The sequence below is a fragment of the Anas acuta genome, chromosome 8, assembly GCF_963932015.1.
Source record: "Anas acuta chromosome 8, bAnaAcu1.1, whole genome shotgun sequence".
Classification (NCBI taxonomy): Eukaryota; Metazoa; Chordata; class Aves; order Anseriformes; family Anatidae; genus Anas; species Anas acuta.
Genome location: NC_088986.1, coordinates 5,557,304 through 5,570,525, shown reverse-complemented (window position 1 = coordinate 5,570,525; position 13,222 = coordinate 5,557,304). Strand labels below are relative to the sequence as shown.

Below are 13,222 nucleotides of genomic sequence, written 5' to 3'. Positions count from 1 at the left end.
TCTTTTGTCACCACTAAAGCTTGCTTTCCCCAAAGTTCCTTTCCTGTTGACAACAATTATTTTGTTCTGTGTTACTTTCAAAATGGTAATGTCCTAGCACAAAATTCAATGAAACAGGATCAAACCCACACAATCACAGGACAGCACTGTAAAATACACGTCATACCTCTTGGTACACTTATTCTATGCCACGCAGACCATGAATTCCTCTAAGAAGTACTATCTACAAATACTCTGCCTGGTGACACACGGGGAAATCAATGATCAAGAAATGCCTGGTGTGCATCACAGCCAACCGTACCAGAAGGGGGAGGCTGGGTGAAAACTGGGTGTTTAAAATAAACAGCTCCCAAACAGAACAAAACATGAAGTACAATTCCAAACTACTGATAGTTCTGGTAAACAAACAACAGCTCCATCCTACGAGGCTTAGCGCCAAACGATCTGATTCCCAGGAGTAATCCTCCCACCGCCCCTCGAGTTTTTGTTTGGCTGTTGATGCAGAAAGCCCTGCTCAGGCACAGAAGCATGTTGCAGGATCCATCCGAAAAACTGTGAAGCACTGGAGTAATGCTGCAGGGACATTACCCCAGCAGGATGCCTTTTCCCCATTGTGACTATTTCAAAGCTGCTCATGTTATTAACAGGGCAGTGCATCATTTCGATTCGTTCTTTTTTGAAATATGTATGTATGTGTTTAGAAAAAAACATATTTTTACAGGCAACTATAAAAATCGTTTTTGCTCTTGTTAAAGGGAGTCTTTTTCTCTCCCTACTTGCAGCTTTCAACTGTGGATAAAGCAAAAGCAGGAGGCGCGTTCTGTAATCCAACCCAGACTGCAGGAGGAATTATTGGGTACGCGGTACGCTGGGGCTGGAGAGCAGGAGACGCACAGCGTGATGATCTGAAATCAAGCTGTCACCCGTTTCCTTCTCAGAACCTTTGACAGGGTAAACGTGAATGCTTCCCTCATTCCCACTCCTTAGCTTTATCTTGTTATCTGACATCTACGTACAGCTGTCCTTGGCCCTCTTCTTTATCTCCCCGGCAGAACCGCTGGTGTTGGGAGATGGTTCGCACCACTCCTTGAAAGAACAGTGGCGCTCCCATCAGCAGCAGAGCTCACTTGTGATGCCCAGAGCTCTGATTTTACAGTTAGATCACAGTGAGTAATGGAGTGACTTCAGTTATTTCTGCGGCGCTGCCTGCAGCACACTTGACTCAGAAGCGCTGGGTTCTGAGCAGGGGCCGGCAGCTCCCAGCATCTGGTGGGAGAGCTCCCCGGTGCCCACATGCTGCTGCTGGGCAGCCAGAAGGACAGCCCACATGTCTGGGGTCAGAATCTAGCCCTAAATTTATTTTCCCTAGCTTCTCCTGAAAATATCTTTGGAGGGAGGGAAAAAAAAAAGCAACCAAACAAACAGCACTGCCGTCTTCGGAAAAATCCAGTGTTATCCATCAAATCACCACGCTCAGTAAATGAACCCAATCCCGGCCATGGGGACCTCCTACGTACTCCCATGAGTCAAGCCATGCATACGCCGAAGCAACCACAAGGTACCACCCTGGACAGAAAATGCGTTAAACAAAAAACAGCAACAAAGCTTACAACACTTTTTGTTTTTCCCCCAGTCGAAAAAAGGGGGAATTGATCAGTCAGACAAGATGAATTTGCATCCTTCTCCCAGTGCCCAACTACATCTGTTCTAAGTAGTCCCATCTAAGTGGAAATTACATTTTTCTTCTTCCCCTCCCTACATCCCTACCCTCTGCAACAGACACAAGAGGAATATGGATGAAAAGAGGAGTAAGTAGCTCAAAAAAGGAAAAAAGGAAAAAAGAAAAAAAGGGGGGGGGGGGACAGAGAAGGGAGAGGGAAAAAAAAAAAACACTTCAACAGTCCATTTGAGTAAGACAATGCACAGGTCGGGTTTTAAGCCAGTGTGAACCCAAGTGAAGTGGCAACAACCTCACTTCTGGGACCAAAAGGAGCACGAACATCTCACGAGTTCCTTCTACAGGCAGCAGCACAGCAGTACCCGAGCTCCTAGCTGTCCCGTCGTACGTTGTGAATCCTCCTTCCCTCCATCTGTCCCCTCCAAATCTGGTTCTGTATAACAGTCCCTTGCCAAACACAAAGAAACTTTTTTTTTAAAAAAAAAAAAAAAAAAAAAACAAGGAAGTGAGAATTGCAGTATTAACAAACAGAAAAATAAAAAAGGTAATTTATAACCTGCTGCTCCACTCTGTACTCACTGGTGATGGACAAACACGTCCTACAGTTTGCAGGACAGACCTAATACACACCGAGGTGTTTGTTAACTTAACTTCATGGCAATGAAGGGTGCCATCACCCTAGGTAACAAGATGACAAAAGAAAATGTTACTAGTCCAAGGGTGCACAATCTGTTTTATTCTTCAGGATGGAAAGAAAGGGATGCACTGAAAAAATCCTAGTGGGAACTGTCTCAACCCAACAAGGTAGCAGCATCTACATGTCTACAATAAAGAATGGGAAAGAACCGAGAAGGCAAACAGAAGAACTACCTTGTTAACACTACAGAAAACACTGCCTTAATATTAATAACTTTAGGTGCACGTAGGTCTCTGCAAGTGGCTTTGAAGCGCAAAGGAATGCTTGAATTTCCTCAGAATCCATCCAGTGACTCCTCAGAGGAATTATTCTAAAACTAAACCTTGATTAACAAATTCTAGCTCAATTAGCAAGTTCTAGCTCAAAAGGGTAGCAGACTTCAGCGAGCAATTCCTGACCTAACTTCAATACTACTTCTTTAACAACGCACAGATGAAAATCGGGCATTTGTTAAACCAGCAGAACTTGACCTCACGCCATGCCTCTCAGGCACCAGGAATCCCGGAGCCCGAGGATTCGCCGCCCGAATCCAACATTCGCAACACCTCCTTGAAAACACAAACCGTAAATCCAAGCAACCGTGGTGAAACCGTTGAGTAAGAAGCAGGCATTTCTTGTCAGCCAGGCACCCCCACGAACATGCTCCCCATACACACAGCCGAGCCCTGTGCTGGGCACCACCGGGGAGCCACTGCCGGCACCACGGAGCAGCCGCACCGGGCAGCGGCCACTCAGTGGGACCGGGGAAGATGCTGGGCTCAGGATTTCTTAAGGAATATTGAGAAAATGTGCTGCCCATCTGCAAAAAGGCAGCCCCGGTGCATCCTGCCCGGGGAAGGTGCATGGAAGAAAAATGTTTGAAAGTTTGCAGCGTTCAATAAATAAGTTAGAAAGCAGCCTGATGAGCAAAAGGAGACAGCAAAACACACACACACACACACAAAGGAGCTCGATAAACGTTTCTGGTGGGTTGGTGGGTGTCGCTTTGGTGGCGGTGGTGGCCGGGTCGTGCGTTTTTAAGACTCACCCTTCACGCTTTGGTGTTTCTGCTGCTGGAAATAATCTTTGGAGCCTCTAGCGCATCGCAGCTCCTGCGCCCTGGGCAGGATCGGGATCCTCTCGAATATGCTGGGTCTTTTGGGGACGAAGTCTAGCAGAGGCGCTGACATTTCAGGGGGGCTCTGCTGCGGCTCCGCTCGCTCGCTGCCGGTGCTGCCGCTTCTCTTCAAGGACATCTGAGGATTCAAGAGAGCTTTACCGGCGCCGGGACAAATCCCTCGCGGCTGGTCCTTCGGAGGAGTTCCCTGGCATTTAGCCGTCACCTCCAAGCGGCCCGAGCTGCCTTTCTGCCCCGCTGCGAGCTCGCAGTGCATGGCCGGGGGGGGGGGGGCCTCGCCGCTCTCCTCACACCACCTCACCCCCCCGAGGTGGCGGCGGCGGCGGCGGTGGTGGTGGTGAGGGGAGGGTTTTGAACCCTCCCGGGCTCGTCAGGGCGGCTGCCCGCCTTGCCCTGCCTCCCTCCCTGCCTAGGCAACGCCGCCGGGCTCCTAGCAGCCGGGAGAGGGGAGGGAAGGGGGAGCCCGGCCGCCCGGGGAACGCCGCGTGTTTACCGCCCTCCGTGAGGGGCAGCCCCGGGGACAGCCGCGCTCCTACCTGGCAGGGGCCGCCCTTGGGGACGCGCTGCCCGCCGCCTCCCTCCGCCGCCGCCGCCTCCCCCGAGCCCCGTCCCGCTGCCACCACAGCCGCCGCCGTGCCGGGCTCATGGGGCTCAGCCGCTCCGCCCCGCCGCAGGGCCGGCTGCCTGAGGGAAGGCGGCCCGGGCCATTACACGGCGGCGGCGGTGGTGGTGGTGGCGGCGGTGGTGGTGGTGGTGGTGGGGGCCAGCCCTCGGCTCGGGCCGGTCGGGGCGGGCAGGGGGAGGGCTGTGCCGCCGGGGCCGCCCCCTCGGGGCTTTGACAGCGGGGGCCGCCCGCTGGGAAGGGGAAGGGGGCGCGGGGAGCAGCGGGACCCCCTTCCCCGGGGTGAGCCCTAAGGGGTCGGGACCCCTCTGCTGGGGTCACCCCCAGCGCCCCGTGCTCGGGGGAGCAGCCTCGCCACAGCCTCCCAGCCTTGGCAGCGGCCTCAAGCAGATGTCAGGGGCACACAGCGCCCGGCCCTGCCACACCGGCCCCTTGCAGCCCTACAGGTGCCTGAGGAGCTGGCCCGCTCCGGCTGAGGCGCTGAGGCTGGCTGCGAGCAAGCAGAGCTTGCAGCAGCAGCAGCAGTGACATTTGCGCCGGCTCCTCGTGGCCCAGCTCGGGTCTGGAAGCAATCTAGCCGGGTTTATTAGCTTGGGCCTCGTTCCAGGCGAGTGCAGGCTGAGCCACGATGCGCAGCTTTGCACCAGCCCGCTGCTGGCTGCGGGGTGTCCGCGCTCCGCTGCCCTGCTTGCTGCTCTCGGCACAGGTGCGGCGACACAGGCCTGTGGCACAGCTCAACATAGGGGTGATTCGGACCCACGCGATTTGCACGGAATAAACTGTTCAGACGGCTGGTTGGAAATCGGTCCTGTTCACAGCACACCCAGAGGGGAGGTTTAGCACAAGGAAGAGGGACAGCTACTGAGCTGGCGCCTCGCTATGTCCCTCCTGAGGAGCATGCTGCTGCTAGAGGACAGAGATCTTCATCTTGCAGCACAGTGCCTCACTCACAGTATTTTATCTATCCCCTTAATAACATGTGCTACCCCGTGGAATAAAGAAACAGTCAAGACAGGAGGACATGACTTTATTTTTTGGCAAATGCTGTGCATGTTGTGTATTTGGTGGGAGGGCAGCAGCTCTCCATAACAGACGTGAGATGTAGGCGTGGAACAGGCAGTTCTGGGAGCAGCAGTACGAAGTCTCATTTGCAGTGCCTCTCCCCCTTTCTGCCCATCACGGATGCCCCGAGGTCTACCAAACAGGGAGGTTGCCAGCCTTACCCCATGGGGGTCTTTCTCTTCAGTAAGGCAGTGTCTTAAATCACCAGAAGTTAATAGCTGTCTGTCAAATTTGGCTGAAAAACTGGTCAGTGTCCTCAGAATATGTTAATGGGAACAAGACATTACACAAAGGGAGAAATTCCCCCCTTAACCTCTATAGGAAACAAAACTAAGTATCAACTAGCTGGCACAAACACTGAATTTTAATGGTGATATCCTGGGCCTTGAGAAGCAGCAAGTAAAAACTTTCAGCCTATGTTATTCTGCAGAGAGCAGCTCTGCCCCATCGCTGAGTGCTCTGCCAGCCTTTAGCCGTCCCCTGCCCCTCAGCCTGCGAGGCGCTCAGCACAGAGCAGCTCTTTCTCTTCTATTTGGAAATGCTCGAGTCACCTGGCAGCACTACCAGAAACAATAATTAAGACACAAACACAGTGCGGTAACAGCCTAAGCCCCAGCGACATGTGAAGAGGCAGTAAAATTTATTGAGGGAAATATTATTCCAGAACGCGGTGTAACCAGGGTAATCCGCTGCTCCCAGCGAAGGAAGAGCCTAGGGTCTGGGTAGATCCGGAACACGGCCTCAGCTCATGAAGATTAGCTGTATCAATACAAACTGACTGAATAGCTGAAACTCAGGGTTTTTCCTGGAAAACGGGGAGCACTGGGGGTGTTGTATAACTTCCTAGGGGGGGGTTCTTTCTTGGCTGGCAGTCATCCCACAGCATGCAGGAAAAGACGGCGTTTAGCACCTCGCTGCTCTGACCCCATTAACCCGCATCATGCTGCATTTCCTACCCGGGCCGTGCTGGCCCTGCCCCGAAGTGCTGTTTTTAGATGTTTCTCTCAGCATTATCCAGAATATTCTGCACAACACCGGCAGGTGCCGCCACTGGCCCAGCAATCACAGAGCAGCCGGCGCTGGAAGGGACCTCTGCAGATCACCTAGTGCAACCCCCTGCCGGGCAGGATCACCCAGAGATCACCCCACAGAAATATTCAGGGCCCAGGCCGGGCTGTGAGAGAGGCAGGAGAGGGATTTTTACACACAGTGGGCGAGGAGGGGCTGGGAGTGAAGCACATCGCAGCTCTGAGCTTCAGCAGCGCCTGGCACAAGGCCCAGCACTGTGAGGTAGATCCTCCATGGCAGATCACCTCACAGAGGCAGTGCCTTTAAGCACAGTAGGGAATGAGACCCCTTGGACTCAAAACTTCACTCACACCACGATTTCCTTAGTTTCTGAGGAGAAAAGAAGAAGTCTAGGTGGGGATGTCCGTCATAGAGCAAGAGAAGCAGGCAGTGGATGGACATCCTCCTCCAGACCTAGCTGTGCCCAGAAGAGACTTGATGCCTAAAGCTCTGCCAAAGCAATGTCTCAGCTCCTCAGACAGTGCTGCAGACCCAGCTGGGAGGACCAAGTGCCCGTTGAATCACCATGCTTACAAAAGAGTTAAGCGGTTCCCATTCTCACCCAGCTGAATCAGAGGATGCTTCACATGTCTCCGTTCTGGAACAAAGGCCAAGAAGTGTTGTAGGCTCTGACTGCTGTGTGCCCTGGGTCACCATGACTTTGCTGTATGCATGGGCTGTGCAGCAATTGTGATTCACCCAATGCTGTCACTACAACCATCAGCTAGATGGGGGTGTCCTCATGAAAATCAGTCACTGTCCTCCTTCCCCATTGACAGTAATACCCACTAATAGAATGAGGGGGGAAAATTCTCCGTATGAGCCCTCTTTGTTTCACATTCCCCATTACTAAGGACTGTGGTCATGGGTCATAGCATAAAGAGATCACAGCTATTCCAGTCACCTCTTCCCTCTGTTAATGAAGTCTCTGTCACCAGAACAGACCTTGCAGTTGAGACAGATAGGACACCCTCAGTCCTAAAATTGGTCCATGGGATTTGCTTTATGTTGAGTCAGATGTGAAAGATGAGGTTGCAATGTGGGCTAAAATCTCCCAGGGGAGTGCAACTGCTTGCCTGAATATCTTCTCCCTAGGTCAGCGGGTAGGACAAAAGTGATAAATAACCAGAGACTTGCCCATCTGCCCAGTCACTCCTAGTTGGTGACCAAAGAAAGAGAAGAACCCAGCCTGGGGTGAAATCTTACCTCACAGGAACCAAGAAAAAGCCAGGACACAGGCAATTGCTGGTGTAATGGTGCTGGCCTGGGTCCTTGTCGCCTGACAGCAGTGCAGCACCAAGTTTTGATGAGACAGTTCCTTGCCCTCGTGGCTCTGGGAAATTGGTGGTGGTGGGACAAGGTGCTCACACCAAGACCAGCTGCTGGACCACGCCAAGCCACAGGAACTGGGCAGCCCAACACCACCACAGCACATTAGCCTAACTGCCTGAGCATGCACAAAAGGCCATATTGTGCAAGGTCCAGTTCAAAACTTAGCGGTGAGGAGAAAAGTAGTTTTAACAAGTTTGATACATCAGTTTTCCTCAGCTGATATAAGCCATGGTCAGGTCATAGCTACAATGTTGGCTTGCTAAGGCCTGCAGGTACTTTTTATGCACCCAACCTCTTTGCTCTGGGTAACACAAGCCCGTGATCCCAACTGAAAAAGCAGAGGCCTTACTATCTTGGCTTGAGGTGTTTCCATCTGGGAACTGACCACAATGAGGACAATGAGAGAGATCATCTGTAAAAGGCAAGGGAAATAGGAGCAGGGATGGGGCATTATGTGACAGGGATCCCAGTTCACCAAATCCATTCTTCGATGTGTGTTCTTTACCTTCTTCAGGAGCAGATGGTTGTGACTGGGCTCAGCAATATGGCTAGTCACAAACCAGATCTTCAAGAAACTTATAGAAGCCCAAAACTCCACTTCCCCGCATAGTTCCTCTGTGGGAGTAGATGAATGAAGCAGAACGGTTGCATGTAAGGTGAGCTGTATGGAGCAAACAGAGTTAAGGAATTCATCTCTAGTTCATCTGCTGCAATCCATGCTCCTACTCCAGCAGGGAGCAAAATTAAAATTTTGCTTGTTTTATTTTCTTTCAAAGAGGCACAATTGAAATTGTGAGGCCTTTGTGTAACTGCTTCAGCATAGACAGGGGTTGGGAGTTGTTACCATAAGCATTTTGTTAATATAGAGCAAAACAACCTCTCTGGTGGGAGAAATAAAAAAAAAAAAATCTTTGTTATAAATAACCTGGTTGCAAACGAGCTGTCAATTCACACACAGCAGTTTATTTACAAAGGCATGCCAAGTCCAGACTTGTTTTTGTTTTAATTTACTGCACCACAGATAATAAAAAAGAAACAACCAAACAAAAACTGAGCCAAAGGGATTGTCTCTATAAGTATGCCCGTTTCTTAGAGATTGCCCGTATCCCTTTAAGGCAGCACAAAGCCCTTCTTTATAGCGGTCTTAAAATGACCTCTTAAATTAAGACAGCAGGGTCAAACTGACCACACATTATCTAGTGATGTACTCAGCTGTTGCCTCATAACTTACAGATTTGTTTATAGCTCTTGTAGTTACAAGGAAGACGTTCCTCAGATCAGTGCGGCTTATCTTTGAAAAACAAGTCTCTTTTCAATAACTAGCGTATCTTGGGAAAGTCATATGGTAATCCTGAGCCCACCTTTGTCTTGCAGAGATTGCAAGAAATGATCAGTATCTCCAAAAGGCACCATAAGCTGCAGATCTTTCCCTGCCTCCTGCCCTCCCAGTTAGCTGGCAGATCATTTTAGAGGACATCCAGAGGAAAAAGAAAAGAAACAAAACACCTCTATACAAGGGTTCGGTGAGCCTCCATTGAGAACATTGCTGTTTACACCTGCAATTAGCTTCCTCAAGCATTCATCTCTACATGTATTAGCCCTCTGCGTCAAGTCCATAAATAGATTCATCTCTCACACCGTGCATAGGGAACACAGGCAGTAAAATAAATAAAATTTAAAAAGCCAAACAAACAAAATAAACACGCCAGCGCAATTTGAGAACATTTAGCTTGTAAAATCCAATCCTTAGAATTTGGGACATGCCAGAACTAGAATTTTGTACAACCTCAGTTCACGCCTACTATACATGAGTTATAACACTGGCTTATAACATGGCCCCACAGTCATTTTGCCCGGGGATCCATATATTCAATGCACTGAAGATAGCGATTGCTGAATGAGCAGCTAGTCACTCTTCTGTCTTCTCTTCACTGGCAGAGCATCTGGACCACACATTGAATATGTTTACTGCACATCAGCCAAACCCTGCACAGAATACAGAATTACTCCCTCTCTCCAGGGCATTTCTATGGTGTCCATCACTGCAGCAGCCCTACTGATTTGCAAAGACTTAGTTATCATCATCTGAGGTGGGAGAGCGTGGGCTTAGACTGAGCCCCGTTTTACAACAGAGGCCAGAACCCAAAGGCATCCCTTCGGTTTGGGTGCTAAGCTTGTGACACTGACTGACTGCTTCCCTCCACCACCGGGTTATTTAGCATTTCCCATCACTGCATATGGCAGAACACGTTTCCAGCTCCATCAGTTCAGTTCAACCCTTGATGTCCCAAAAGGAGCATGGAAGTCTTGCAAACAGTGACCACCCGTGAAGAGCAGAAGTGCCAGACGGGATCTGTGATAAAAGCAACGACAAACCATTTCTCCCCAGCAGCACTCAGCTTGCACTAACTCTAGGACCAGGCTTTCCTCTTCCTACAACACTCTTTGCACTTGCAGGTAAGACTTTCCCTGGGCCCAGCAGCTACCATCTGCAAGGCAACAGCCCCCAGCTCCTGTCCTGAACAGCTCTGTGCTCAGAACAAAACTCAACCACTGCTGTCACGGTCCACAGCCTGGCACTGCCCAAAACAACCTTTGAGCTGACACCTCCCTACGTGGTCCTCACAACTTGCCCTGAAGGTATCCTCCCCATGGCACTTACACGGAACCCGTAACAAACCTTCTGTTTGCAGAAGGCTACATAACCCCCTCCCTATTCCTCCAAAATTCACTGCAGGGCTCTCCCCATACCTTTACAGACGAGATGCATTTAACACAACAGCCAGCCCCAGCACTGTTGTTTGGGTAGTCACATACAAAAGTTGGGTTATTCAAGAAGCAAAAGGCAGAGCCTGTGTTTTTGGTGTGTTTTTTGGGCAGGGGAAGGGGAAGGGCTCACTATTCACTCAGCACTTAGTTCCTCTGATGACTGCACGAGCACATGCACACGCTGTTTAGGCCAGTTTTCTCTGAAATCCATCCTCCTGATTTACACTTTAGAGGATATGAGAGAGAGAGGAAAAAACCCTCCTGTCCCATCACCACCTATGAGAAGAATCAGCTAGTGTATCCAGCAGGCCACCCAGGGCACTATTCCTCCTTGAGCCTGTGTTTTTGATCGCAGGGCAGACTTCAGAGCTGTTCATCTCACTCCTGTCTGACTAGCTCTGCTGTCGTCCCGAGCTGAAAGGGGAGGTGTTTCCCAATTCGCTTTTTGTCTTCTGATTTCAGAGAGCAGTGTAGGTTTTACTCTCTTTCTCAGAGCCTGTTTTGTCCAGACACAAGAGAGCTGCACAGCTCGTTTGTACTGCAGCTCTGTCTGAAGCTGATGCACCACCGGATGAGATTTGCTACCACAAGCCCACAGCTGCAGTGCGGGGAATCGAGATGGTGATGTGGGAACACCCCCCCTGCAGCACCAGGGCTTGGCAAAAACACTCCTCCAGGTACGGTCAGAGCACCCAGGCACTTTTGATCCACACAGCAAATACATCAACAGTGCCACAGCCAAAATCTGCCAGACCACAGGGGAAGGAATGTGTATGGGCATTGTGGGGGTCCTCCAGTTGCAGTGTCTGTGATGACCCCACGCAGCCCCCCAGCTTTGTTCCATGCTGGAGGTAGGTGGGAAGAGGGCTGCTCCGGGCCTTGGGGCAGCAGGAGCAGCACGCACAATGCAGCCTCTGTTCAGAGTAAGCAGCGACAGAATTGCAACCACTTCATTTCAAGGGTGCATTCAGGCCCTGAGCATAACTGGCATCAAGACAGCTCTCCAAAGGGGTGAAACGAGGGAGCAAGTCCAGCAGTGCCCTCAGATACAGGAGCGTACAAGGGCTTGGGCCACTGTTTGCTCACTCAGAATTGTCAAAGTTCTGTCTCAGAAAATGAAGCAGGACAGCAGCTTGTTCTGATTTATATGGGACTGCTTCAGAATTAAACTCTCCAACTCATTACTCAGATGTAAGGGGAAAACAGATCTGAACAATCAGCTGCCTACATCTGCAGCTGCAGTGAAAATAATTTCAGGGATTGTTGACTGCAGTTAACCTGTGGGGAGAGGCAGGTAGTTCACAAGGCCGCCAGAATAACAATCAACCAAACTCTATCAGCTTCACTTGTGCATGCAGTAGGCAAGCCAGTAAAAGTGCAGCTCAGCTTAGAGATGATTAAACAGATGCGAAATATTATCGCGCTTAAGGGAACAACAAGTTTAGCTGCAGTTACATAGAAACCAACTGTCAAAAGGCTGATTTTTCCTCACTACCCAGAATGCAGAAAGAAACTCAGGAGACCTCCCATACCTCTCAGAAGTTTCACAGTGATTGTTTTCATGTTAAGACAGAAGGGACTTGAAACACCAGCACAGTTTGCCACAGGAATAAAATTATTCCCAAACCCCAAACTAGAGTGAGTAGTGAGATGTTATGCATTGGAGTTCTGTAATCCAGATACTGCAGCTTCAGAGGGCACCCATCATACACTCTATATCCTTGTACACGTAGATCCATGCGCACAAGACACTGTTACAGATTCACTTTTAAGTAAAGGCTTTTTAAAAAAAAAATAAAAAAAATAAACACTACACTACTAGAATTGTAGCTTTTAAACCACGAAGCAATCAGCTTCGGAAAGCTCTGCTGTCATACCCGGAGAATGCCATGAATCACACACACATTAGCAGATGTCGTGTGCAAATCTCTGCTGCAACACGAGGACGACAGACCTCAAGCACTTTGGCATCAAAAAGACGTCTGCATTTTAAGCCTCCTGCTGACAGCCGTAACACTGTTAATTACAACTTAGAGCTTACAGTTGTGGGAGTGTTGCACAAAATACCAGAGCAATAAAAAAAACATTCTGCACCTGTTTTAATGCACAGAAAATTTATTTGGAACTCTCAACCAATGTATTTGGGTCAACAGTTAACACCTGAGGTACTAGCTAAAGCATCATTTAACTCCAGGTGCACGTTGCAATACCAGCAAAAGAGCAAATTATTTAATAACCAGACGGGCAGAGGTTTTGACGTAAGTCAAATCTGTGGTACAAGTAAACCTTGGGGAAAACTTTAAAAAACTTTGTGTCTAACCCTAAATATAATGAAAGGCTGGCCAGCCCCATAGGGTGTTTGCTGTAAGCCACCCCAACCCGAAGGGAATATAGTGAAAGGAATATAGTTCTAATATCCACTACCAACTCAGCCTTGAGATACAACTACTGCAGCTACCTCTCAACACTTCATAATCCATACAAGTTTCGTGTAGACATCACAGTAACTGGAGTCAGTTTAAAAATGGGATTGTTTCTTTTCAAACAACTTTGTCAGGTTTGCTTAAGAATACAGTTTTTTTAAAAAATGCTTTTAAAATCATACTTCTCATCAGAAGCTACCAATAATGCATATATATATATATATATTTTTTTAAATTTATTTAATTATTTTTGAGATATCTGGGTATGTTGTCACAACGTCACTACTTGGGAGTTTTACCACACAGAGTAATGTTTCCTGGATGTTTCAGGGTAGATCAGAACTTAGTTTTCTAGGTCACCTTAGAGATAAAATCCAAGCTGATAGCTTCAAGTGGTATTTGTGCGTTAACAATGCTTTTCTGCACACCCATTTTGCCCAGAAGGAGTATTTCC

The 13,222-nt window shown here is 49.3% G+C and overlaps 1 protein-coding gene across 3 annotated transcripts in view; it reads right to left on the bottom strand.

The window, feature by feature from the left end:
- Positions 1-4,290, bottom strand: part of GLIS1 (GLIS family zinc finger 1) — a 189,419-nt gene extending 185,129 nt beyond the window's left edge. The window contains exons 1-2 of one of the 3 annotated variants that reach the window (XM_068690616.1): positions 4,029-4,286; positions 3,403-3,610 (exon numbers count right to left, since the gene is read on the bottom strand). In XM_068690616.1, coding sequence (XP_068546717.1) covers positions 3,403-3,610 — 208 coding nt within the window. In that variant the 5' untranslated portion in view covers positions 4,029-4,286. Of the gene's footprint in view, positions 1-3,402 lie in introns of all 3 variants that reach the window. The other 2 variants (XM_068690615.1, XM_068690614.1) reach the window with 2 other exon arrangements.
- Between the last annotated feature and the right edge of the window lie 8,932 nt (positions 4,291-13,222).